This window comes from Bos indicus, chromosome 2 (genome assembly GCF_029378745.1).
Source record: "Bos indicus isolate NIAB-ARS_2022 breed Sahiwal x Tharparkar chromosome 2, NIAB-ARS_B.indTharparkar_mat_pri_1.0, whole genome shotgun sequence".
Classification (NCBI taxonomy): domain Eukaryota; kingdom Metazoa; phylum Chordata; class Mammalia; order Artiodactyla; family Bovidae; genus Bos; species Bos indicus.
The window spans coordinates 93,877,668-93,903,773 of record NC_091761.1 but is presented as its reverse complement, the minus strand read 5'-3'; the positions used below and the strand labels follow the sequence as shown (position 1 = coordinate 93,903,773).

At 41.5% G+C, this 26,106-nt stretch overlaps 1 protein-coding gene across 2 annotated transcripts in view; it reads right to left on the bottom strand.

The window, feature by feature from the left end:
• Positions 1-1,184: 1,184 nt before the first annotated feature.
• Positions 1,185-26,106, bottom strand: part of PARD3B (par-3 family cell polarity regulator beta) — a 1,151,736-nt gene continuing 1,126,814 nt past the window's right edge. For both annotated transcript variants that reach the window (XM_019975590.2, XM_070800252.1), the window contains one exon: positions 1,185-5,970. In XM_019975590.2, coding sequence (XP_019831149.2) covers positions 5,613-5,970 — 358 coding nt within the window. In that variant the 3' untranslated portion in view covers positions 1,185-5,612. The remainder of the gene's footprint in view (positions 5,971-26,106) is intronic.

The following is a 26,106-nucleotide window of genomic DNA, read 5'->3' as shown; positions in this document are numbered from 1 at the left end:
GTGGTGAGTCAAGGATTATTTCTGGATTTTTTGGTTTTTAACTATGAATATGGTGGTGCACTTGGTCAGCACAGAGTCATGAGAAGCAGTTTTCTTTGGAGAAAGCTTGTTTTCAGTTTGGACAAGTTGAGTGCAAAGGGCCTTTGGAAAGCCCAAGGAGGGATGTCCAGTAGGAAAGTGGAAATGCTTGTACTCAGGAGACAGATCAGAGCTGGAGATTGTGGGCAAATCAGTCTAGGATGGTAGCTGAAAGGCTGTGGATGAACTTGAAGAGGGAGTGTGAAGAGGGCTGGGAATAAGCCAGTAAAGTTGCTTGGGAAACATACGGATGGTCTCAAGGAAAACCAGCTCAGACTCCTGTTTCTTTAGACAGGGTGAGAGTGATCCTGGCATGAGAGAGGGGGTCAACTGTGTTGGATGCATTTGTGAATTCCGTGATGTGCTGCCCAAGTCCCACTTCAGGAATGAAAGGCCATTCCCCAGCTACTGTGAATATGGCCCAAAGATGACCCCTCAGTTCTGTTCTTTTGGGGATTGCCTCACCTGAGGAAAACTGCCTGGTTCTGGGTCTCCTCTCCTTTCAGGGGTAGCCCATACCCCTGACAGAGATGGTGGGATAAATGCCCCTCTCCCGTGTCCACACTTGGGACAACTCTATGGGGCCACTGAAGCTTCAGATTTCCTTGTGGAGTTGGCTGAGCCCAAGCTGGAAGGGCACACAGCTCAGCTTCTCCCTCTCTGCTCCATCCTATCTTCTTTCCCTGCCTTCTGTAGGTACTGAATCCAAGTGCTCTTCCAAATAAACACATTGCTTGCTCGTTCCCATCTCAGCATCTGCTTTGGGGGAACCCAGCATGTGGTTAACCAGGTGGCTCAGTGGTGAAGAATCCACCTGCAATGCAGGAAACATGGGTTCTATCCCTGGGTTGGGAAGATCCCCTGGAGAAGAAAATGGCAACCCTCTCCAGTTTCCTTGTCCGGAAAATCCCATGGATAGAGCAGCCATGGGGTTGCAAAGAGTCGACACTACTTATCGACTAAAAAACAGCACACGACAGACACTAGTTCCCTGTGTCCTCGGCCCTATGACGTTGCTATTCTAGGGTGGGCAGGACCAGACCTACCCATTCATTCATCAAATCTTAACACAAGTCAGTGGTGGGTGAAAACCAGGACTCTCTTACTGACTGAATAAAGCTTTATTTTAATGCAAAATAAACAAGAAAAATTTATATATTCATATATAACAATATCCAAAATGTTTCTGTGGTACAAATGGGATCATCCAAAAAAGACTGTAAAGAATTCATTCTCCACCCTCAATCATATGCCAAAATATGATTTCACATAATTTATCTTCAGAACTTATGAACAGACTTGGTATCATATAAGCAAAGGAAAACACTAGAAAAAGTGACTGTATAAACAGCAGGTTTTGTTTGTATGTTCCCAGTAGTAAACAGCACTGCAGTCAGCATAGATGGAACGTAACACTTCTGAAAAAGCTGAGTCAGGAGACAGTCTCGGTGGTTAGTTCACTCTCCATTCTGCGCTGTAGTGAAGCCCACCTTCAAAAGTCAGGCTGTGTGAGATTCTAGTACTATTTAAGGACACGAGGGAGAAAGAGTTCCCCTTAGAAGCTGAGCTGCATATGAGATTCTAGGCTTATTTTAGATACCTCACTTTCATTCTCTTTTTTATCAGAAAGGTGACTTTGTAGGGATATCTTACGGAGACTTCTCTTTCTGGTCTCATTGTGGCATCATTTCCACTTAAGTCGGTGTGAACTGGGAGTACAGAGAAATACCATCGTGGGCTGTTTCTGACTCCCAACACCCTCCTGCCTAATTGCACTAGATCTGAGATATATTTTGCTCATGGACTTAGAAAGCAGCAGGATGTCTACCCAATTTAGCACCAATGTGAAGGCTGTTCATTGTAAATTTCAGAGTTTAATGCTGATGGGAATTTTATAGACACACCTTGCTGTCCACACTGAACTCTCCAGCTCTGTCTGTCCCCCTGAAATGCTAAGATGCTCCTCCAAAGAAAAGGAAGGGACATACCAACCCTATGCATGGCAACTCTAAAACTCATCAGGTGGATTTCCTTCAGAAAATAGATTTCATTCAAGAAGTTCATAAATCTTCGGAAGGAATAATGAACCATGTTTTAATTTTGTTATTGGCGGCAAAAATCAAGCTACGGTGAAGTCTCGAATCTCCTCTTATCAGTTCGTGTGCACAGAGTTTCCTCCTCGGGGTGACGGTGCTGTTAATTATAAGATCTTTGCTCTGTACTATACTGTGAAGTCAACACATACAGATCTAAAAACCTAATAAGGAGCTTCACAGTAAATTTCCCCCCACTTTTTGTTGATTTGAGAAAATACTCCTGACTCTGGACTTTCCTTTCATCCAGTGACGTGATATTGTGGGGAAGCAATATTATACCAAGAGTGATACTGACACAGCCCAAGGCCACGAAGGGTTAGTGAGACGCTGTGTTTCTTCTCTCCCTTGTAGAGGACTGAGTTTGCCTGCATCTAAACGCATTCTGTGGTCTGCTCTCTTGCATCTCTCTACTCCTGCAAAAAGGGACAGAAAAAGAGCTCCTTAAAATATCTAGTGACTTGAGGTCAACACATCACTTCAAGCTCTGGATGACCTAGCGGTCAGATCAGGAGCCAGGCAGGTGTACATTGGTGGGTTTTCAGCTCACCAAGCTCTCAGTGCCACCTTTTCCTGGGGGGCTATTTGCATTCTGAGACTGAGCTTGTCCAAGGCCAAAAATAAATCAGGAACTACTTCCTGCTACTAGGAGCCCACTGATTATATCCTGGTCTTTGAAATACTCTAAACAACCTGTTCTTCTAAATACTGGGAAAGAGTTCCATAACCTCTGGGTGGTGACAATTGGGTTGGATCACAGGCATTTATAAAGCTTACATTCAAGCTGTTCTTTATTGTTACTCGATTTGATGAAGACTGTAATACACACAATGTTGGCTTCTTCTGGGTAAGGTCAAATAGGTCATGTGTTATACTTCAAGCAAGAAAAGAAAACTGCTATAATCTTTTCCCATTACTTTTAATAGTACATTCACATCCTTGGCTGCCCCTCAGAATTAGCAATTGCTTTACTGCCTGTGTATACAACACAAAAGGGCTTCCCACGTGGCTCAGCGGTAAAGAATCCACCTGCCACTGCAGGAGAGGCCAGTTCGATCCCTGGGTCAGGAAGATGCCCTGGAGGAAGAAATGGCAACTTCACTCCAATATTCTTGCCTGGAAAAGTCCGTGGACAGAGGAGCCTGGTGGGCTACAGTCCATAGGGTGGCAAAGTAGGACACGACTGAGCACACACACACACTCAAAACCATGCTTGGAGCAGCTTTCCTTGAGCCTTAGTGCAGGAGATACCATGCTCACAAGCTGGCAATGTGGTGAAAATATGGGCATTCTTTCTACTGGGGCTGCTCTGAGTGTCTCACCTTCCATCACTGCCCCTTAGGGGAACTTGGCCTTAATCCAGAAGGAAACCTCTGACTTGGCTATATCCAGTAGTCTACAGAAATTTGGTTAAACTATGGAACATCCTGAAGAGCTGGCTTTTATTCAAAATACATCATACTTCTCTCATCTCACCATTGTCTTCTTGAAGGTTTATTTAGCTCAAGGGAAGGCAGCTTGCAGCTTGTTGGCAGGGAAACCCTATGGCTCACCTACACTCCACCTTGAGGTGAGAAGGGCCCAGTCCTCAACCTCAGAACAAATTGCAAAGAATCTAAAGGTGCCTGGCTTAAAAGAGATGACAGAGGGCCAAAGACAACTTGACAACCTATTCTCAAGAGGGCTGTAAGTAAACTGTAGTTTAGAAAATGATACCTCTTTAAGTTCAGTAAATAACACTAGTTAAGTCTAAACCCAGCAGTTGCATCATTCTTGGTAACAGAACTATATTTTAAAATTTAAAAAAAATACTAAACTGGGCAGGATAGATACTCTATGTATTCAATAACATCAATACTATAATTTATGAAATCCTAGCAGTCAGAGGTATTCTAATCTCAGACAGAATATGTCTGAACTGAACTCAAGGCATTTTTGGGGGGAGGGAATGAAGAAGGAATGTAAAAAGGCTTAGAGGACTGCAAGGGTCACTGAGCAATTTGAGTTGCTGCTCCCATGCTTTGCTGTTTCTCATCTTCTCTTGTGTTCTCATTTGGATCAGGGTTTAGAGGTTCTAATCTATGTTGAAATAAGTAGAATATATGTGCAAAGCTCTAAAGAAATTGTGATGGATTTTGGAGGGTGGGGTTTTAGCTTTTCAAAGCCATAAGACCTTTTTCCAACTGGAGACCTTGGCCTTGGTCTTGCTGTGACTCGTGTTAATGAAATATAGCAGATGTAGAATGATTTAGTTTTATGCTCCTTCTCCCTTCCCTTCTGTTTTGTTTGTTGTTTTCCTTTTTATTCTCTTCATCAAACTTTCCAGAAAGTATTTTTATTTTCCATTCTCCATACTGGTAATCACACACCTTCATACACACGCACACACACACACATACGCACACACTACTACTGCTTCCTTATCATTCCCAAAGAGCACCGTCAGCCCTTTCCTGACCCTGGGTGCACATGGTGCTGGTTGGCACTGAGTCTAGAATTGGCATCTCCAGAGCACTGCTTCCTGGGTGACCTAACCAGAGGGCCCTCTCTTTCCTGAGTACATCTCAGCTCTCAAGTGGGAGTCTTAAAGTAAAGGCCCCAGTTACAATAATGACAAGCAGGAGATCTGGGGATGAGTCTGAAGCCAGATATCTCTATGCTATCTTGCCTGGGATGTGGGAGAAAGGAAGGTGAGGACCACGGGAATTTTAGCCTTTTAACTTGATTGCCTTGATCCTAGGCATAGAGTTCTTCTGGAAGCTCTGACTAGCTTTGTGAATTCTCCCAGGACACTAATACTGCATTCACATCTTTTATATAAAAATCGAGGAAACATGAAATGCTTATACCAAGTGAGTGGTACTGAGAACCTGAGAAATTCTACAAATAAATGCAGCCTTCCTCTGGGTACAAAACATTTCAAGGAGCTCACTCTTCATGTTTGTTGTTTTCTCAATGCAAAGACTACTCTCTTAGGATGCCCATATTTGCAGCTACTCTTCACAGACTTAACAACTTAAGGAGGTGGCTGAAGCTTAGCCTCTGAATGAATGATGTCCCAGACAGAGACTGGCCCCTCTCCCCGCCATGACGCCAATGCTATGCATGTCTGTGTTCCAGAGAGGTGGCCATGCTGTAGATCTCCACTGCTCTCTGCCTGTTCAATTGCCACTCTCGGTGAACTGAACAATTCTAAACGTATTTCAAATATCAGGCAGTTTTGTTTTTATGACCCTATCCTTCCTCTTCCTTCTGATTTCCCTCCCCAAACTCCTACTCCATTCTTTCTGATTAGTGGTCAAGTGCTGCAGCTTCAGTGAGAAAAATCTAATCTGTACCACAGAGAATTCTCGATAGGAAGAAGGCCTTAAGGTGTAGGAAGAACAAAGGTGATGTTGGATGTCTTCCGTCCTGGGCTGGGCTGAGCTTGGTGGTGTTGAGCTACACGGCTGCAGTCATGGGGTTCTTCTGCCTAGGATCCTGGGTTCGGTAGGGGTACTGATCTGGGCTGCTCCCTCGGGGCCCTGGTCTGCCCATTTCTGGGTAGGCTGGTACTCTGTGGTGCTGAGGAGGGGAAGGCGGGACATCTTGTCGGAAAGGTCCTTTGTGCTGGGGGGCTGGCGGGGGTGGGTAGTACTGGGGATACCGGAGATCTGTGACTCTCAGATCTGGGGGGCGAGGATAGCTTCCTTTGGGTGGATGCACAGGATGAGCCCCTGGGTAATAGGGAAGCTCCCTTTCCTTGTAGAGCCCTCGAGACGCGGCTGTCAGGTAGTCTACAGGATCTGTTGGTCCTCCCCTGGAAAGAGAAGACAAGACACACATCAGTGACCACTAGCTGGCTGCCCAGCTGATGACCACAGCCCTCAGCGTCCCGTGTAGTCCGGTGTGCCCACAGACTGGATCTGGCCAATGGGATGTGAATAGCCATGATGCATACCCTTAAAAGGAAGAAAGAGACCCTCTTCTCTTCCCTCCTTTCTGTTGTCTGCTAAGAGTGGCCATAATAAAGATCATAAGGAGAAAGCCACATGCTGAGGAAGGTAGAAGAAGAAGAAGGAAGGAAAGAGCCTGGTTCCTCTACACCATGAAGCCACCATGTCAGTTAGGCGCCTAAGAGAGAAATATTCTTCTATCTTGTTGATATGTTGGCCTTTATTATAGTAACCAAGCGAGTTCCCTAAACAAGGCTGAGTTTGGCTCTGTTAATACTAGAATTGTTCACCCCATTCCTTCTCCACCTTCCTGAATCCTGACATGGTGGTAGAAATGCACATGTTATCTGGAGTCATAAACTTCCCAGGGAGTGAACTCACTTCTCTCCTGGTCTGTGGGCTATTCTTTACACAGGCCACAGTCTTGGTCTAACTCTGGTTGGCTTCTGTGACACATCTGTGTAGATTAGTATGCCCTCTTTCCACAGTTCCTGGAGGAAGTCCCAACCTAGAGTCTGGAGTTATCCACCTATAACTTATATGAAGCCATTCTACTGCAAAGTCAGTAAGTACCACCCAGCCGGTAGCAGATTGGGAAAAGTCAAACCAGCTGTTAAGTTGCACTGTGTCAGGAGTAGGCACACAGAAAGGTCCAGGGCAAGAATAAACACTAACATAAAGCGACCCTGTCTGGATCTCTCTGCTAAGACAACAAGCATCTTCTGATCCATTTGCCATAACAGAAGCAATACGTCTCTAAACAATGTACAGATGACTGCATCTTATCTAGCCTGGGGTTAAACAGATGAGTTCTGTTTGCAGCTCTTAAAATCCCATAAACCTTCTGTGCACATATTCCCTAACATCATGCCCAAATCCTCCCCACTTTCTACCATTCCTCTTTTTATTATTTCTTTTTCAAGGAAAGAGCAACAGTAACAATTAATGGAAAGCTCTCCAATGTTAGAGTACAACCTGGTAGGACACTTGAAAGAAATGACAGGGCTGTAAGAATACGGTGTCTGTGGTTAATCAAGCACTGTCAATGAGGGTCACAATCACCCTGTAATCTGCAGAGTTTGATGGGAAAACAGCTCTGTAAATTCCCCAATCAATGATGGTTTGACAAGCTCTAAGCTTGAGTCCATGTGGAAAGCAGCACGTGAACACATTCATAAGGATGAACAATAGAATTTTTCTCTTCTTTTTTATGTCTTAATTTGGCTATGTATAATAATGAAAGTTAGATCCTTGAGCCTGGGTTAATTTAGTTAGAGTTTTCAGGTAAAAAAATTAAATTGTTTGTGTATAAGTTATTATAGCATCAACTGTTGTTATTCAGTGCAGTTTGCTTTGCTCTATTTTAAATTGCCCATGACAAATAGAGCACAAATGTGTAATCTGTCACCCCAGCACTGGGAAATAAAGGATGGGGATTTCATCTTCTCTTTCCTTTAGAATGTTATTAATTTTTTTTAATTTATAAAACTTCCAGCATTCATTATATCTTTTATTGTACAATATTTTAAGCTTCCCCCCTCTCCCATCATGCTCATTTCTACTTCCTTTTGGTTCATGTTAGAGATTTTCAAAACACTTAAAAAAAAAAACAAAACCCAAAAAGCCCCTCTAACTTGTGTTTTCTCTCAGAATCTACTGATGATGTTTCTCTGCATGAAGTGAAACATGTGGTTTTTCTGCACTCATTTTAAGCCCTTGGGATAAATCACTGACATTTGCAACACACAAACATTATCTACCTTAAAACGAACATACAATCAATGCTCCCTCCGGACCCTCTTAGCATGAATGTTTCCTGTTTAAAATTGAAAGAGAGAAAGGAGGAATTCCAGGCCTTGGACTTTTAGGGTCCTGTTCTCTCCCTGGAGATTTCTCTCTTTTAAAACAGAATATTATAAAAGACAGGCAGGCATTGTTTTTTTTTGTGGAGAGACTAGCCAGATCAAGCGGTGACAGAGCAGAAGCCACCCTGATAGCCACAGCCACCGCACAGGCTGCGTGCACACGGTCAAGCCTCTTCTCCCACGCCTCGCCCTGCCACTTGGTCACCTTGCACGGCCAGGGGAATCTGGGGGCAGAATTCAAGACCGTTTTGCGGACTCACATTGCTTCCTCTGAGGGGAGATTTTACATCTGGGAATTTGCTTACATGTGGCAGAAACCAAGTGAGGTAGCTGTTCTTTGTCAAGAAATGAAATCATGGAAATTGTCTTTTTCTGTAGAACTCATCAAAGCAGTTATCCTTTCTAATTTTTCAGAGAGAAGACAAACAATGAGCTGGCCTATAAAAACACTCTTTAAGGTTCAAAGAGTGCTGGAAGGATTTTTCTTTCTTCGGTGGTGGGGGAGTGGGTTGCTGTTGTTTATAAAAACTCTTTGCTCAAAATTGAGGATTGGCTTTTACTAGAACTTCTCAGTGATTGCAAATATTATGTGTGCACACACACATATTTAAAACAAAAGTTTTTAGGGAGATAAGATGGCAGAGTAGAAGGACGTGAGCTCACCTGGTCTTATGAAGATACCAAAATCACAACTAACTTGCAGAATAACCATTGATAAAAAAAAAATCACTGGAACTGGCCAGAAAAGATATCCTACATCCAAAGAAAAAGAAGAAGATACAACAAGATGGTAGGAGGCATGTAATCATGATAAAATCAAGGCCCATACCTGGTAGGTAGGCAACCCACAAACTGGAAATTAATTATATTGCAGAAATTCTCCCAAGGAGTTTTGAGCCCCACATCAGGCTCACCAGCTGGCAGGTCTAGCAATGGGAGGAAAAGCCCCCAGAGAATCTGGCTCTGAAGACCAGTGGGGTTTGATCACAGGAATTCCATAAGACTAGGGAGAAGGCAATGGCACCCCACTCCAGTACTTTTGCCTGGAAAATCCCATGGATGGAGGAGCCTGGTGGGCTGCAGTCTATGGGGTCGCTAAGAGTCGGATACGACTGAGTGACTTCCCTTTCACTTTTCACTTTCACGCATTGGAGAAGGAAATGGCAACCCACTCCAGTGTTCTTGCCTGGAGAATCCCAGGGACGGCGGAGCCTGGTGGGCTGCCGTCTATGGGGTCACACAGAGTCAGGCATGACTGAAGCGACTTAGCAGCAGCAGTAGCAGTAGCAGGGGAAGCAAGACTCCACTTTTGGTGTAGACATGGTCTCATGCACACCAGGACACAGGAAAAAAAAAAAAAAGAAAGGAAAACAACAACACATGGAGGCAAAACAATATGCTACTAACCAACCAGTGAATCACTGAAGAAATCAAGATGGAAATAAAAAAAATACCTATAGACAGATGAAAACATGACAATCTAAAACCTATGGGTTTTAGCAATACCATTGTACCCGAGGAGACCGGAAAAATCTCAAATAAAGAATACCTAAAGCAATTAGAGAAAGAAGAGCAAACAAAATCCAAAGTTAGCAGAAGGAAAAATATAAAGATCAGAGCAGAAAGAAATGAAATAGAGACAAAGAAAATAATAGCAAAGATAAATGGAACTAAAAGTTGGCTCTTTTGAAAGGTAAACAAAATTGATAAATCTTAAGCCAGACTCACTAGGAAGAAAAGAGAGAGGGCTCAAATCAATAAAATTAGAAATGAAAAAGAAATAATGGACACCACTGAAATACAAAGAATCATACGACAACTGGAAACAACTATATGCCAATATAATGAACAACCTAGAAGAAACGGACAAATTCTTAGGTACAATCTCCCAAAACTGAACTAGGAAGAAATAGAAAATATGAACAGACCAATTTTAAGTACTGAAATCGAAATTGTGATTAAAAAATTCCAAACAAATTAAAGTCCAGGACCAGATGGATTCACAGGTGAAGTCTATCAAACATTTAGAGAAGAGTTAATACTTAATATTTCTGAAACTATTCCAAAAAATTACAGAGGGAGGAATACTCCTAAACTCATTCTGAGTCTACCATCACCCTGATACAAAAAGCAGGCAAAGATAATATGCACATGGACACACACACACACACACACACACAATTACAGGCCAATATCACTGATGAACATAGATAGAAAAATCCTCAACAAAATATTAGCAAACCAAATTCAATAGTACATTAAGATGATTATACACCATGATCAATAGGGATTTATCGCAGGGATGCAAGGATTTTTCAGTATCCACAAATCATTGTGATATACCATACTAAAAAATTGAAGAATAAATACCATATGATCATCTCAAAGGAAGCAGAAAAATCTTTTGACAAAATTCAATATCCATTTACAATAAAAACTCTCCAGAAAGTGGCCAAGAGGGGACATACCTCAACATAATGAGGGCTGTGCATGACAAACCTGTAGCCTTTGTGTGAATCACAACAAACTGTGGAAAATTCTTAAAGAGATAGGAATACCAGATCACCTTACCTGTCTCCTAAGAAACCTGTATGTGGGTCAAGAAGCAACACAGACCCAGACATGGGACAACTGACTGGTTCAAAATTGGGAAAGGAGTACCACAAGGCTGTATATTGTTACCCTCTTTATTTAACTTATGTGCAGAGTACATCATGTGAAATGCCAAGCTGGATGAATCATAAGTTGGAATCAAAACTGCTGAGAGAAAATATCAACAACCTCAGATATGCATATGACACCATCTTGATGGCAGAAAGTGAAGAGTAACTAAAGAGCCTCTTGATGAATGTGAAAGAGGAGAATGAAAAAGCTAGCTTCAAACCAGTCAATCCTAAAGGAAATCAACCCTGAATATTCACTGGAAGGACTGATGCTGAAGCTCCAATGCTGTGGCTATCTGATGTGAAGAGCTGACTCATTGGAAAAAGCCCTGATTCTGGGAAATACTGAGGGTGGGAGTTGAACAGGGTGGCAGAGGATGAGATGGTTAGATAGCATCATTGCCTCAGTGGACATGAATCTGAGCAAACTTTGGATAGTGAAGGACAAGGAAGGCTGGCATGCTGCAGTCCATGGGGTTGAAAAGAGTTGGACACAACTTAGTGACTGAACAACAAAAATATAACCAGCATCATCGTCAATGGTGAAAAGCTGAAAGCCTTCCCTCCAAGATCATAAAGAAGACAAGAATGTCCACTCACCACTTTTATTTAACATAGTTTTGGAAGTCCTAGCCCTGACAATCAGAGGAAAAAAAGAAATAAAAGGAATCCAAACTGGGCAAGAAGTAAAACTGTTACTGTTTGCAAGTGACATGATATTATACATAGAAAATCTTAAAGATGGTACCAGAAGACTCCTAGAGCTCATCAATGAATTCAGTAAAATTGCAGGATATAAAATTAATAAACAGAAACCTAAAGCATTCCTATACACTAACAAGGAAAGATAAGAAAGAGAAGTTAAAGAAACAATCCCATTCATAATCACATCAAAAAGAATAAAACATCTAGGAATAAACCTACCTAAGGAAGCAAAAGACTTGAACTCTGAAAACTACAAGACGCTGATGAAAGAGATCAAAGATGACACAATCTGATAAAAAAGCTATGCCATACACTTGGACTGAAAGAATCAATATTATCAAAATGACTACAATATCCATAGAAATCTATAGATTCAATGCAATCCCTATAAAATTACCAATGGCATTTTTCAGAGAAGTAGAACAAAGAATTTTACACTTTGTATGGAAGCTTTGGCCTTGGAGTGCAAAATGAAGCAGGGAAAAGGCTAACAGAGTTTTGCCAAAAGAACACAGTGCTTATAGTAAGCACCCTCTTCCAACAACACAAGAGATGACTCTATACATGAACATCACCAAAAGGTCAACACTGAAATCAGACTGATTATATTCTTTGCAGCTGAAGATGGAAATGCTCTATAAAGTCAGCAAAAAGAAGACCTGGAGCTGACTGTGGCTCTGATCATGAGCTCCTTATTGCAAAATTCAGGCTTAAATTGAAGAAAGGGGGGAAAATCACTAGACCATTCAGTATGACCTAAATAAAAGCCTTTATGATTATACAGTGAAGGTGATGAATAGATTCAAGGGATAAGATCTGGTAGGTAAAGTGCCTGAAGAACTGTGGACAGAAGTTTGTAACAGCATACAGGAGGTGGTGACCAAAATCATCCCAAAGAAAAAGAAATGCAAAAAGGCAAAATGGCTATCTAAGAAGGTCTTACAAATAGCTGAGAAAAGCAGTGAAAGGCAAAGGAGAAAGGGAAAGATATAGCCAACTGAATGCAGAGTTTCAGAGAATAGCAAGGAGAGAGAAGAACGCCTTCTTACGTGAACAATGCAAAGAAATAGAGGAAAACAATAGAATGGGAAAGACTAGAGATCTCAAGAAAATTGGAGCTACCAAGGGAATATTTCATGCAAAGATGGGCACAAACAAGGACAGAAACAGCAAGGACCTAACAGAAGCAGAGAGATTAAGAAGAGGGGGCAAGAATAGAAGAACTATACAAAAACGATCTTAATGATCCAGATAACCACAGTGGTATAGTCACTCACTTAGAGCCAGACATCCTGGAGTGTTAATTCAAGTAGACCTTAGGAAGCATTATTATGAACAAAGCTAGTGGAAGTGATGGAATTCCAGCTATTTCAAAAGATGATGCTGTTAAAACGGTGCACTCAATATGCCAGCAAATTTAGAAAACTCAGCAGTGGCCACAGGACTGGAAAAGGTCAGTTTTCATCCCAATCCCAAAGAAAGACAATGCAAAGAATGTTTAAACTACCATTCATCTGCATTCATTTCACACACTAGCAAGTTAATGCTCAAAATCCTTCAAGCTAGGTTTCAACAGTATGTTAACGGATAACTTCCAGTTGTACAAGCTGGATTTAGAAGAAGCAGAGAAACCAGAGACCAAATTGCCAACATTTATTAGATCATAGAAAAAGCAAGGGTAACTTATATGCAGAGTACGTCATAAGAAATGCTGGACTGGATGAAGCACAAGCTAGAATCAAGACTGCCAGGAGAAATAGCAATAACCTCAGATTTGCAGATGATACCACCCTTATGGCAGAAAGTGAAGAACTAAAGAGCCTCTTGATGAAAGTAAAAGAGGAGAATGAAAATGTTGACTTATAACCCAACATTCAGAAAACTAAGGTCATGGCATCTGGTCCCGTCACTTCATGGCAAACAGATGGGGAAACAGTGGAAATAGTGACAGACTTTATGTTTTGGGGCTCCAAAATCACTGCAGATGGTGACTGCAGCCATGAAATTAAAAGATGCTTGCTCCTTGGAAGAAAAGCTATGACCAACCTAGACAGCATATTAAAAAGCAGAGACATTACTTTGCCAACAAAGGTCTGTCTAGTCAAGGCTATGGTTTTTCCAGTGGTCATGTATGGATGTGAGAGTTGGACTATAAAGAAAGCTGAGCACTGAAGAATTGATGCTTTTGAACTGTGGTGTTGGAGAAGACTCTTGAGAGTCCCTTGGACTGCAAGGAGATCCAACCAGTCCATCCTAAAGGAAATCAGTCTTGAATATTCATTGAAAGGACTGATGCTGAAGCTGAAACTCCAATACTTTGGCCACCTCATGAGAAGAACTGACTCATTGGAAAAAACCCTGATGCTGGGAAAGATTGAAGGCAGGAGGAGAAGGGGACAACAGAGGATGAGATGGTTGGATGGCATCACCAACTCAATGGACATGAATTTGAATAAACTCTGGGAGTAGGTGATGGACAGGGAGGCCTGGCACGCTGCAGTCCATGGGTTCGCAAAGAGTCTGACATGACTAACTGAACTGAACTGATTCCAGAAAAATCATCTACTTCTGCTTCATTGACTATGCTAAATACTTTGTGTGGATCATAACAAACTGTGGAAATTTTTCAAGAGATAGGAATACCAGACAACCTTACTTGCCACCAGAGAAACCTGTACATGGGTCAAGAAGCAACAGTTAGAACTGGACATGGAATAACAGACTGATCAAAACTGGGAAAGGAGTATGTCAAGGATGTATATTGTCACTCTGCTTATTCAATTTATATACAGAGTAGATTATGTGAAATGCCCAGCTGGATGAATTACAAGCTGGGATCTAGATTGTTGGAGAAATATCAACAACCTCAGACATGCAGATCACACTACTCTAATGGCAGAAAGCAAAGACGAACTAAAGAACCTCTTGACGAGGGTGAAAGAGGAGAGTGAAAAAGTTGGCTTAAAACCCAACATATAAAAAACTAAGATCATGGCATCTGGTTTCATAACTTCATGGCAAATAGATGGGGAAAAAATAGAAACAGTGACAGATTTTATTTTCTTGGGCTCAAAAATCACTGCAGGTGGTGATTACAGCCATGAAATTAAAAGACATTTGATTCTTGGAGGAATAGCTGTGACAAACCTAGACAGTGTATTAAAAAGCAGAGATATCACTTTGTAGACAAAAGTCTATACAGTCAAAGCAATGGTGTTTCCAGTAGTCATGTACAGATATGAGAGCTGGACCATAAGAAAGGCTGAGCACTAAAGAATGCTTTGGAACTGTGGTGTTGGAGAAGACTCCTGAGAGTCCCTTGGACAGCAAGGAGATCAAACCAGTCAATCCTAAAGAAAATCAACCCTGAATATTCATTGGAAGGACTTCTGTGGAAGCTGAAGCTCCAATACTTTGGCCCCCCATGGAAAGAGTTGACTCATTGGAAAAGAGTCTGAAACTGGGAAAGACTGAGGACGGGAGGAAAAGCTGCTGACTGGATGAGATGGTTAGATGGCATCACTGACTCGATATACATGAGTTTGAGTCAACTCTGGGAGACAGTGAGGGACACAGAAGCCTGAAGTGCTGCTGTTAATGGGGTCACAAAGAGTCAGATATGAATTAGTGACTGAACAACAACAATGGAAATGAGAAACTGAAGAGCCAAGGCAATCTTGAGGAAGAAAAATGGACCTGGAGTAATCAGGCTGCTGACTTCAGAAAATACTACAAAGCAACAGTAATCAAAACAGTATGGTACTGACACAAAAACAGAAATACCGATCAATGGAGCAGTATTGAAAGACCAGAAATAAACCCACACACATACGGTCAATTACTCTACAACAAAGGAAGCAAGACTGTACAATGGAGAAAAGACTCTCTCTTAAATGGTGCTGGGAAAACTGGGCAGCTACCTGTATAATAACGCAATTAGAATGTTTCTAAGACTATACACAAAAATAAACTCAAAATGAAGTAAAGATCTAAATGTAAGACTGATATTATTATAAATCTTTTAGAGAAAAACAAATTCAGAACGCTCCTTAACGTAAATTATAGCAAAAATCTTTTTTTGGTCCCCATCCTAGAATATTGGGAATAAAAACAAAAACAAATGTGACCTAATTAAACTCAAAAGCTTTTGCACAGCAAAGGAACCCATTTAAAAACATGAAAATACAACCCACAGAAAGGGAGAAAATATTTGCAAAAAATGTGACTGATAAGGATTAATCTCCAAAATTTACTAACAGCTCATGTAGCTCAATGTCAATAAAATAAGCCAGTCAAAGATAGGCATAAGACCTAAATAAAGATTTTTGCAAAGAAGACATTTAGATGGCCTAGATGCACATGAAAAGGTGCTCAACATCACTAATCATTGCTGTGAAGTCGCTTCAGTCGTGTCCGACTCTGTGTGACCCCATAGACAGCAGCCCACCAGGCTTCCCTGTCCCTGGGATTCTCCAGGCAAGAACACTAGAGTGGGTTGCCATTAGGAAAATGCAAATCAAAGCTACAGTGAGATATCCCCTCACACCAGTCAGAATGGTTATCATTAAAATGTCTAGAAATAAATACTGGAGAGGGTGTGGAGAAAAGGGAGCCCTCCTACACTGTTGATGGGAAAGTAGACTGCTACAGTCACTATGCAGAACAGTACAGAAGTTCCTTTAAATCTCAAAATTAAACTACCTACTTTAGCTTTATTTTTAAATTAATATTCAGCGATCCCACTTCTGGGCATATATTTGGAAAAAACCTTTGTTCAAAGGGATACATGCATACCTCGCACTGTTCACTGCAGCACTGTTTATAACAGCCAAGATACGGAAGCATCTAAATGTCCACTGACATTTAGACAAATGACATTGACAAAGAAGATCTGTCCATTGACAAAGAAGATTTAGTACATATATACAATGAAATATTACTCAGCCATTAAAAACGAAATAATGCCATTTGTAGCAAAATGGATGGACCTAGAGTTTACCATACTAAGTGTCAGAGTAAGTCAGACAGAGAAGGACAAATATCATATGATATCACCTACATGTGGAATCTAAAAAAAAAAAAAGATACAAATGAACTCATTTAAACAGCTTCACAGACTTAGAAAACAAACTTATGGTTACTAAAGGGGAAAGATGGTGGTGGGGGGAATAAATTGGGAATTTGGGATTGACATATACACACTAATATATTTAAAATAGATAATTAACAAGGACCTACTGTATAACGCAGGGTACTCTACTCAGTATTCTTTAATAACCTAAATGGGAAAAGAATTTGAAAAAGAATAGATACATGCATATATAACTGAATCATTCTGCTCTACACCTGAAACTAACACAAAATTGTTAATCAACTATACCCCAATATAAAATTTTAAAAAATTTGCAAGAAAAAAATGCCCAGATTATTAACTACAGAATTTGATAGAATAAAGGAAGTGGAATAGGGACCTGATATTTTATCTCAGTTAGTCTTGGGTTTCCCTTTTCATAGTACCTTTATTTGAGTGACATTTAGTATCTATAGGGAAGCACAAAATGCAATATATTCTGGGGCCAAAGAAAAGCTTATCATAGTGACTAATGCTGCATGTTTTGAGCCAACTTTGAGGAATCCAGGGGCAGCTTTCTTTGAAGATTTTAATGAAAACAAGGATCCAAATGCAAATGTATCAGCACTTTAAGACCCCTCATTTTTCACATCACTATGATTTTTATTCATATGTGTTATTAATTTTCCTATAAGACTTTTAATTCAAAACCTCACCCAGGAGCCATATTTACTTAAGAAGAACATGTCTATATTTGCTTTCTTTACTCTTTGCAAAAGCTGTCATGACAATATCGATATTTGAAAAATTTTACTTATTTTTTCCCAAATTTAAACTATGTTTTCTTTTCTATTTTATTTTTGATTAGGGTCATTTCTGGAGACCCAAAGGATTCAGATTTTGATTGGAAAATTTGTACAAATATGAGAGTTGGACTATAAAGAAGGCTGAGTGACAAAGAACTGATGCTTTCTAATTGTGGTGCTGGAGAAGCCTCCTGAGCAGCAAGGAGATCAACCCAGTCAATCCTAATGGATATCAATCCTGAATATCTATTGGAAGGACTGACACTGAAGCTCCAATACTTTGGCCACCTGATGTGAAGAGCCAACTCATTGGAAAAGACACTGATGCTGGGAAAGACTGAAGGGGAAAGAATGGGGCAGCAGATGATGAGATGGTTAGATAGCATCACCAACTCAAGTACATGAATCTGAGCAAACTCTGGGAGATAGTGGAGGACAGAGGAGCCTGGTATGCTGTAGTCCATAGGGTTGCGAATAGTCGGACACAACTTAATGAGTGAACACCAGCAGAGTGGGTCAGATGGCAGCTCTTGGGTACCGACTGTCTTAATTTTATGGAAGGAGGGACTGAATGCTTCTACACCTATGAGGATAATCCTTTGAGGGAAAGGGCTCAGTATTAGAAGGACTGAGTCACTGGCAAAATTTTTAGCTAGGAATGAGATGGCTATACTTACTGGAACAGATGAAGAGACGTGAGCCCCTGGGATAGATGTATAGGCACGAGTAACTTTGAATCTTCTCATCTCCCTACTGCATCTCCATTTCTGGAACAACTGCAAAGAAAATCTCTCTCCTCTGGATTCATTGCAGTAGTTCATTCTCACCTCATCTGCCTGTTGCCCTGCCTCAGGCTGGGTATACACTGTGCTGAAGCACCAAGATCTTGAAGGAAGGAACCAAGTCTCATGTATCTAGTGATCTCTCTCAGAGCTTACCACACAGCTCTGCACATCACAGCTGCTCCATAAACGTATACTGAGTTCGTTCAAGAGAGTTTAAAGTAAAGAGAAAACCCACAAACATACTTGGTAACTATAGAGGGTCAGATGTGTGTAGGAGTTGGAAATAGTAGGTAGGTAGAGAGATGAAAGGAGAATGTGGACTCTCATTGAGAAGTAGATATTGATAAGGCTTGAGATAAGACTGGACTCTAAGTTTTAAAGAAGGAGCGAGGGATGGTGGGCTAAAAAAAAAAAAGGGTCCAACTTAGAATGGCTGTAAATGGGTTGTTATATATGCAAAAAAGAAAAATGGCTGTCTGGGGAGGCCTTACAAATAGCTGTGAAAAGAAGAGAAGCAAAAAGCAAAGGAGAAAAGGAAAGATATAAACATCTGAATGCAGAGTTCCAAAGAATAGCAAGAAGACACAAGAAAGCCTTCTTCAGCGATCAATGCAAAGAAATAGAGGAAAACAACAGAATGGGAAAGACTAGGGATCTCTTCAAGAAAATCAGAGATACCAAAGGAACATTTCATGCAAAGATGAGCTCGATAAAGGACAGAAATGGTATGGACCTAACAGAAGCAGAAGATATTAAGAAGAGATGGCAAGAATACACAGAAGAACTGTACAAAAAAGATCTTCATGACCCAGATAATCATGATGGTGTGATCACTGACCTAGAGCCAGACATCCTGGAAAGTGAAGTCAAGTGGGCCTTAGGAAGCATCACTACGAACAAAGCTAGTGGAGGTGATGGAATTCCAGTTGAGCTATTCCAAATCCTGAAAGATGATGCTGTGAAAGTGCTGCACTCAGTATGCCAGCAAATTTGGAAAACTCAGCAGTGGCCACAGGACTGGAAAAGGTCAGTTTTCATTCCAATCCCAAAGAAAGGCAATGCCAAAGAATGCTCAAATTACCGCACAATTGCACTCATCTCACATGCTAGTAAAGTAATGCTCAAAATTCTCCATGCCAGGCTTCAGCAATACGTGAACTGTGAACTTCCAGATGTTCAAGGTGGTTTTAGAAAAGGCAGAGGAACCAGAGATCAAGTTGCCAACATCCGCTGGATCATGGAAAAAGCAAGAGAGTTCCAGAAAAGCATCTATTTCTGCTTTATTGACTATGCCAAAGCCTTTGACTGTGTGGATCAAAATAAACTGTGGGAAATTCTGAAAGAGATGGGAATACCAGACCACCTGATCTGTCTCTTGAGAAATTTGTATGCAGGTCAGGAAGCAACAGTTAGAACTGGACATGGAACAACAGACTGGTTCCAAATAGGAAAAGGAGTACGTCAAGGCTGTATATTGTCACCCTGTTTATTTAACTTATATGCAGAGTATATCATGAGAAACGCTGGACTGGAAGAAACACAAACTGGAATCAAGATTGCTGGGAGAAATATCAATAACCTCAGATATGCAGATGACACCACCCTTATGGCAGAAAGTGCAGAGGAACTCAAAAGCCTCTTGATGAAGGTGAAAGTGGAGAGTGAAAAAGTTGGCTTAAAGCTCAACATTCAGAAAACGAAGATCATGGCATCCGGTCCCATCACTTCATGGGAAATAGATGGGGAAACAGTGTCAGACTTTATTTTTCTGGGCTCCAAAATCACCACAGATGGTGACTGCAGCCATGAAATTAAAAGACGCTTACTCCTTGGAAGGAAAGTTATGACCAACCTAGATAGCATATTCAAAAGCAGAGCCATTACTTTGCCAACAAAGGTCTGTCTAGTCAAGGCTATGGTTTTTCCTGTGGTCATGTATGGATGTGAGAGTTGGACTGTGAAGAAGACTGAGCGCCGAAGAATTGATGCTTTTGAAGTGTGGTGTTGGAGAAGACTCTTGAGAGTCCCTTGGACTGCAAAGAGATCCAACCAGTCCATTCTGAAGGAGATCAGCCCTGGGATTTCTTTGGAAGGAATGATGCTAAAGCTGAAACTGCAGTACTTTGGCCACCTCATGCAAAGAGTTGACTCATTGGAAAAGACCCTGATGCTGGGAGGGATTGGGGGCAGGAGGAGAAGGGGACGACAGAGGATGAGATGGCTGGATGGCATCGCTGACTCGATGGACGTGAGTCTCAGTGAACTCTTGGAATTGGTGATGGACAGGGAGGCCTGGCGTGCTGCGATTCATGGGGTCGCAAAGAGTCAGACACGACTGAACGACTGATCTGATCTGATATTTGTCTTTCTTGCCAAGAACAAAAGTAGACAGCCTTATCTCTTCTTTTATGCATAGGACTTGAATCATGAAAATGAAAGTGAAGTTGCTCAGTCGTGTCTGACTCTTTGCAACCCCATGGACTGACTGTAGCCTACCAGGCTCCTCCGTCCATGGGATTTTCCAGGCAAGAATACTGGAGTGGGTTGCCATTTCCTCCTCCAGGGTATCTTCCCGACCCAGGGATTGAACTCGGGTCTCCTGCACTATAGGCAGACACTTTACCATCTGAGCTACCAGGGAAGTCCCAACTTGAATCATAGTAGGTGCTTAATGAGTCTTGCACTCAAATTTAATTGCCTTGACTTACTAGTGAGGTCAACATGACTGATGAACTGGTTCATATTAAGTGTATTTACTCAAGAGTCAGTTAAGAAAGAGCAGATAAGATGGTGGAGTAGAAAGACCTCTTCTCATGGGCACATCAAAATCACAACACAGAACAACCATCAGTGAAAAAGACTGCCACCTACCAGAAAAGATCTTCTACAGCTAAAACCATAGAGAAGAAACCACAATGAGACGGTAGGAGGTCTCCCCCAGGTGAGAGACCCTCACACTGGAGAATAACTATATTGCAGAGGTTCTCCCACAGGAGGGAGAGTTCTGAGCCCAAAGTTGGGTTCCCCAGCCCAGGGATCCAGCATCAGGGAGATGAGCCCCCCAGAACATTTGGCTGTGAAGGCCAGTGGGGCTTAATTGCAGGAGCCCCACAGGACTGGGGGAAACAGAAACTTTTAAAGGCACATGCAAAATCTCACATGGACAAAAGCAGCTACTTTATAGGAGCCTGGGTGAGACCCATCTGTTGGTCTTGGAGGGTCTCCTGGAGAGGTGGTGGTTAGGGGGTGGCGGGGCGGTGTGGAAGCAGTTGAAGCTCAGCCTAGAGACATAAATTCTGGTGGCAGACATATTTGGGAACATTCAATGGTGTGAACAATCCTGGCAACTGCCATTTTGGCTCATTAGTGCCAAGACCTGACCCACCCAAAAGCCTCAGTTCATACAATTAACTGGGAGGGGCCAGGCTGCCTAAAGGCTTCTCGAGCCCATAGCCATCTCTAGACATGCCTCTAGACATAGTCCTGACCACCAGAGAGTCAAGACCCAGCTCTACCCACCAGTGGGCAGGCACAGGCCCCTCCCACCAGGAAGCCTCTAGACCAGCCTCACCCACCAAGGGGGCAGACAGCAGAAGCAAGAAAACTACGATCTCTCAGCCAGCAGGCTGAGTCTGCCAACAGAAGGCCAGACCCTACTCTTGGACTAGTGGGACCCTGGTCTCCCGCAGGATTAATCCAAAGAGGAACACATCAAGATACATTGTAATTTAAAGAGTGACAAAAAATAAATGGAGATTAAAAGCAACAAGGGAAAAGTAATAAATATCATATAGGGGAGCACCTATAAAGCTATCAGCTGATTTTTCAGCAGAAACTTTGCAGACCTGAAGGGAGTGGCATAATATATTTAAAGTAATGAAAGGGAAAAACCTACAATCAAGAATATTCTACCCAGCAAGGCTCTTGTTCAAAATTGATTGAGAAATCAAAAGTTTTACAGACAAGCACAAGCTAAGAGTTTAGTACCACCAAACCAGCCTCACAACATACGTTAAAGGAACTTCTCAAGGCAAAAAAGAAAACAACTAGAAACAAGAAAGCTATGAAACAAAAAAGCTTACTAATAAAGGCAAACATACAGAAACATAGGAAGCCATCTAGACACAAAGCTAGTAGGCAGGTTAGAAGACAAAAGTAGTAAAATTATCTGTATCTGCAATAAGCAGTTAAAGGATACACAAACCAATTCAGATATAAAATGAAACAGTAATAATAAACAGAGAGAGTATAAATGCAGGGTTTTAAAATGCACTTGAAATTAAGAGATCAGAAACTTAAAACAATCAAATATATATACAGACTGCTGTATGAAAACCTCATGGTAACCACAAACCAAATACTGATGATAGATATACACGCAAAAAAGAAAAAGGAATACAACAGAAAGAGACATATATGATATTGCTTATATATGGAATCTAAAAATATTATACAAATGAACTTGTTTACAAAACAGAAATAGACTCAGACATAGAAAACACATTTATGGTTACCAAAGGGTAAGGGAGGGGGATAAATTAGGAGTATAGGATTAACAGACACACTACTATGTATAAAAAAGATAAAGAAGGTTTATGTAAGGCACAGGGAACTATATTCCATATAATAACCTATAATGGAAAAGAATCTGAAAAAATATATATAGTAATATATATGTGTAAATGAAAACTAAGATCATGGCATCTGGTCCCATCACTTCATGGCAAATAGATGGGGAAACAGTGGAAACAGTGGCTGATTTTATTTTTCTGGGCTCCAAAATCACTGCAGATGGTGACTGCAGCCATGAAATGAAAAGACGCTTACTCCTGGGAAGGAAAGTTATGACCAACCTAGACAGCATATTAAAAAGCAGAGACATTACTTTGTCAACAAAGGTCCATCTAGTCAAGGCTATGGTTTTTCCTGTGGTCATGTATGGGTGTGAGAGTTGGACTATAAAGAAAGTTGAGCACTGAAGAATTGATGCTTTTGAACTGTGGTGTTGGAGAAGACTCTTGAGAGTCCCTTGGACTGCAAGGAGATCCAAGCTGTCCATCCTAAAGGAGATCAGTCCTGGGTGTTCATTGGAAGGACTGATGTTGAAGCTGAAATGCCAATACTTTGGCGACCTAATGTGAAGAGCTGACTCATTTGAAAAGACCCTGATGTTGGGAAAGATTGAGGGCAGGAGGAGAAGGGGATGACAGAGGATGAGATGATTGGATGGCATCACCGACTCAATGGACGTGGGTTTGGTTGGACTCCAGGAATTGGTGATGGACAGGGAGGCCTGGAGTGCTGCGGTTCATGGGGTTGCAAAGAGTCAGACACGACTGAGCGACTGAACTGAACTGATGTTTAACTGTATCACTTTGCTCTATACCTGCAGCTAACACAACACTTACTCCTTGGAAGAAAAGCTATGACAAACCTAGACAGCATATTAAAAAGCAGAGACAGCACTTTGTTGACAAAGCTCTGCATAGTCAAAGCTATGGTTTTTTTCAGTAGTCATGTATGGATATGAGAACTGGACCATAAAGAAAGCTGAGTGGTGAAGAATTGATGCTTTTGAACTATGGTGTTGGAGAAGATTCTTGAGAGTCCCTTGGACTGCAAGGAGATCAAACCAGTCAGTCCTAAAGGAAATCAACCCCGAATATTCATTGGAAGGACTAATGTTAAAGCTCCAATATTTTTGCCACCCAATGCGAAGAGCTGACTCATTGGAAAAGACCCTGATGCTAGGAAAGATTGAAGACAGGAGGAGAAGGGGATGACAGAGGATGAGATGGGTGGATGGCATCACCAATTCAATGCGCATGAGTTTGTGCAAACTCTGGGAAATAGTGAATGACAGGGAAGCCTGGTATGCTGCATTTCATGGGGTCGCAAAGAGTTGGACATGACTGAGAGGCTGAAGAACAATAGCACAACACTGTAAATCAACTATACTTCAATAGAAAGAACGAAAAAATATGACCCCAAAAATCAGTTATAAGAACTGTTATTAATTTGGTACAGGAAAAAAAAATGTTTCTGTCAGAAACACGATAATCTAGGAGCATCTTTATGCATTTAAAATTATGGTACAGAGAGTCTAAAATATTACATAGCACTTTATGGAGACAATGTCCAAAGTGAAAAGCTGGTGTGATCACCCGTTTCACGTGCCTAGGCTTGAGGACTGGTGAACACGAGCCAGAGGTAGAGGGGAGGTCCAGTTCCCCTCTGTCTCAGTGCTTCCCAACTTTGTCTCCACTTGCATACACAGGATGGATGGCTTTCATACAAGACACACATGCCCAAGAGAGGTAGAAGCTACGATTATACCACATTCTCTATCATCTACTATATCTCAACGCCTTTCCCTCCCACCCGAGAGAGAACAAACGCACTGATGTGAGTGTCGGCCACATTATGAAGGCAGAACAACTTGAATCTGCTGTAATTTATTAGAAGAAATTATTTGTAGCCTTCAGCTCATCACATATCAGTGACAAATCCTTACAATATAGAACTGATCATGATTCATCAATACATCTCGAGACTGAATTTAAGAAGCGCCCCTGTCTCTCAGCCAGTGAGTTCTTTTTAGGAAGAGGAAGGGCAGGTGAAGGTGAAAAATAACAGGAGAAAACAGCTAAGATTGAGACGCATCAATGCCTAGAAGGGAGTTTGTTTTGCAAGGAGATGAGCTTAGGAAGCATAAAAATAAGGTATGTGGTAAAACGTGTGAAAGCCATAAGGAAGGTATGAGCAAAGATAAGCACCTCCACCTGGGGCATAAGCACTGGATTCCTTACTTCAGGAAAAGCTTGCGAAGGGCAGAATCCCGTTCCTCTCAATTTCTGTAAAATACTACCTGTGCTATTATTAGTAGCCCAAACAGACAATTTAACTTCCAAGGTAGCTGTTATGAGTTTCCTTTTTTGGTAATAATTGACTGTGACCAGATTTGGGGTTCAAATGGGAGGAAGCAGATGATGTAAAACTGCTGGTGCTAAGAGAAGTACTTGGAGCCTTTGGCAGCCAGGGGACCTCTGGCATAGCCATACTCCTCCCAAGCACACCATGCGCAAATTATTTACTGGCTGAGCTGATGTTGGTGCTTGCTCCTCTTGCTTTTCTACAAATATGGGAAAGCTAAAAAAAGATCAGCACAAACTAATACACCCGTAGGAGCCTGAGTTGCCCACGCTATGTGGACAGAGATGCCTTTAGTCTGTGTTTGGAATTCTTTCCGTGTCAGGTTTCTAGTTACCAGGCCTTTATCCTTTGTCCAGGCATGAATGCGGTTGGCCAGGATTAGCAAAGCTCTCTGCAATGTATGTTACATAGCTTTGATTTCTGCAGATTTTATAGAATCGTAAAATAGAAGCATCATTTGAGGGCCTATATCATAGAAATGATTGGGGGGGTGGAAATCCTATTTTCATTACATTTCCCTGGTGTTATGAAGAGATGGCTCTTGCTTTTTCCTAAGAACTGGAGTAGGAACAGATTTATCAGCAGATGCTTTTGGCCCCTGTTACCACCAAGGAAATGTTTGCAGAGACTATGAAAGAGGAATGATAATGACAGAGTACTCAGAAGACATTTCTAAAACAGTTTAAGACAGACATTACTTTGATCACCCACATTTGATTCCTTCTTTCATGTTTCTCAACAATGACCACAAGCACAACAATTTAGTTGTTAACAAACTGCATGTGTGCTGAGGACGGGCTCCTACCCTTTGGCAGATGTTATCTGGAAAATGGCCCTTCAGAATGTTTTATGCCTCATTATCAGATGATGGGAGGTATTCTCTCAAAACGGTCCTACTAAAATAATTTCCTTTGCGAGGGGGTATGCAGTTCCGAAAATCGGTGCTGAAGACAGTTAGAAAGGGCAGCATGAGAGCATTCAGAGAGAAGGAATGTTGTGGGAAACCAAAACTGCTGTGAGTGGCTGCCGAAAGGTCATGAAGACCATCTGAGCGATACCTGCATATAATTACCCATGGTCTTTTTAACCACGGCAGAGGTTTATTTAAAGAGCATGGCAACCAAAGGAAACAAACCATCATAATTTGTTAGGTCTCTAAAATCATCCCTCCC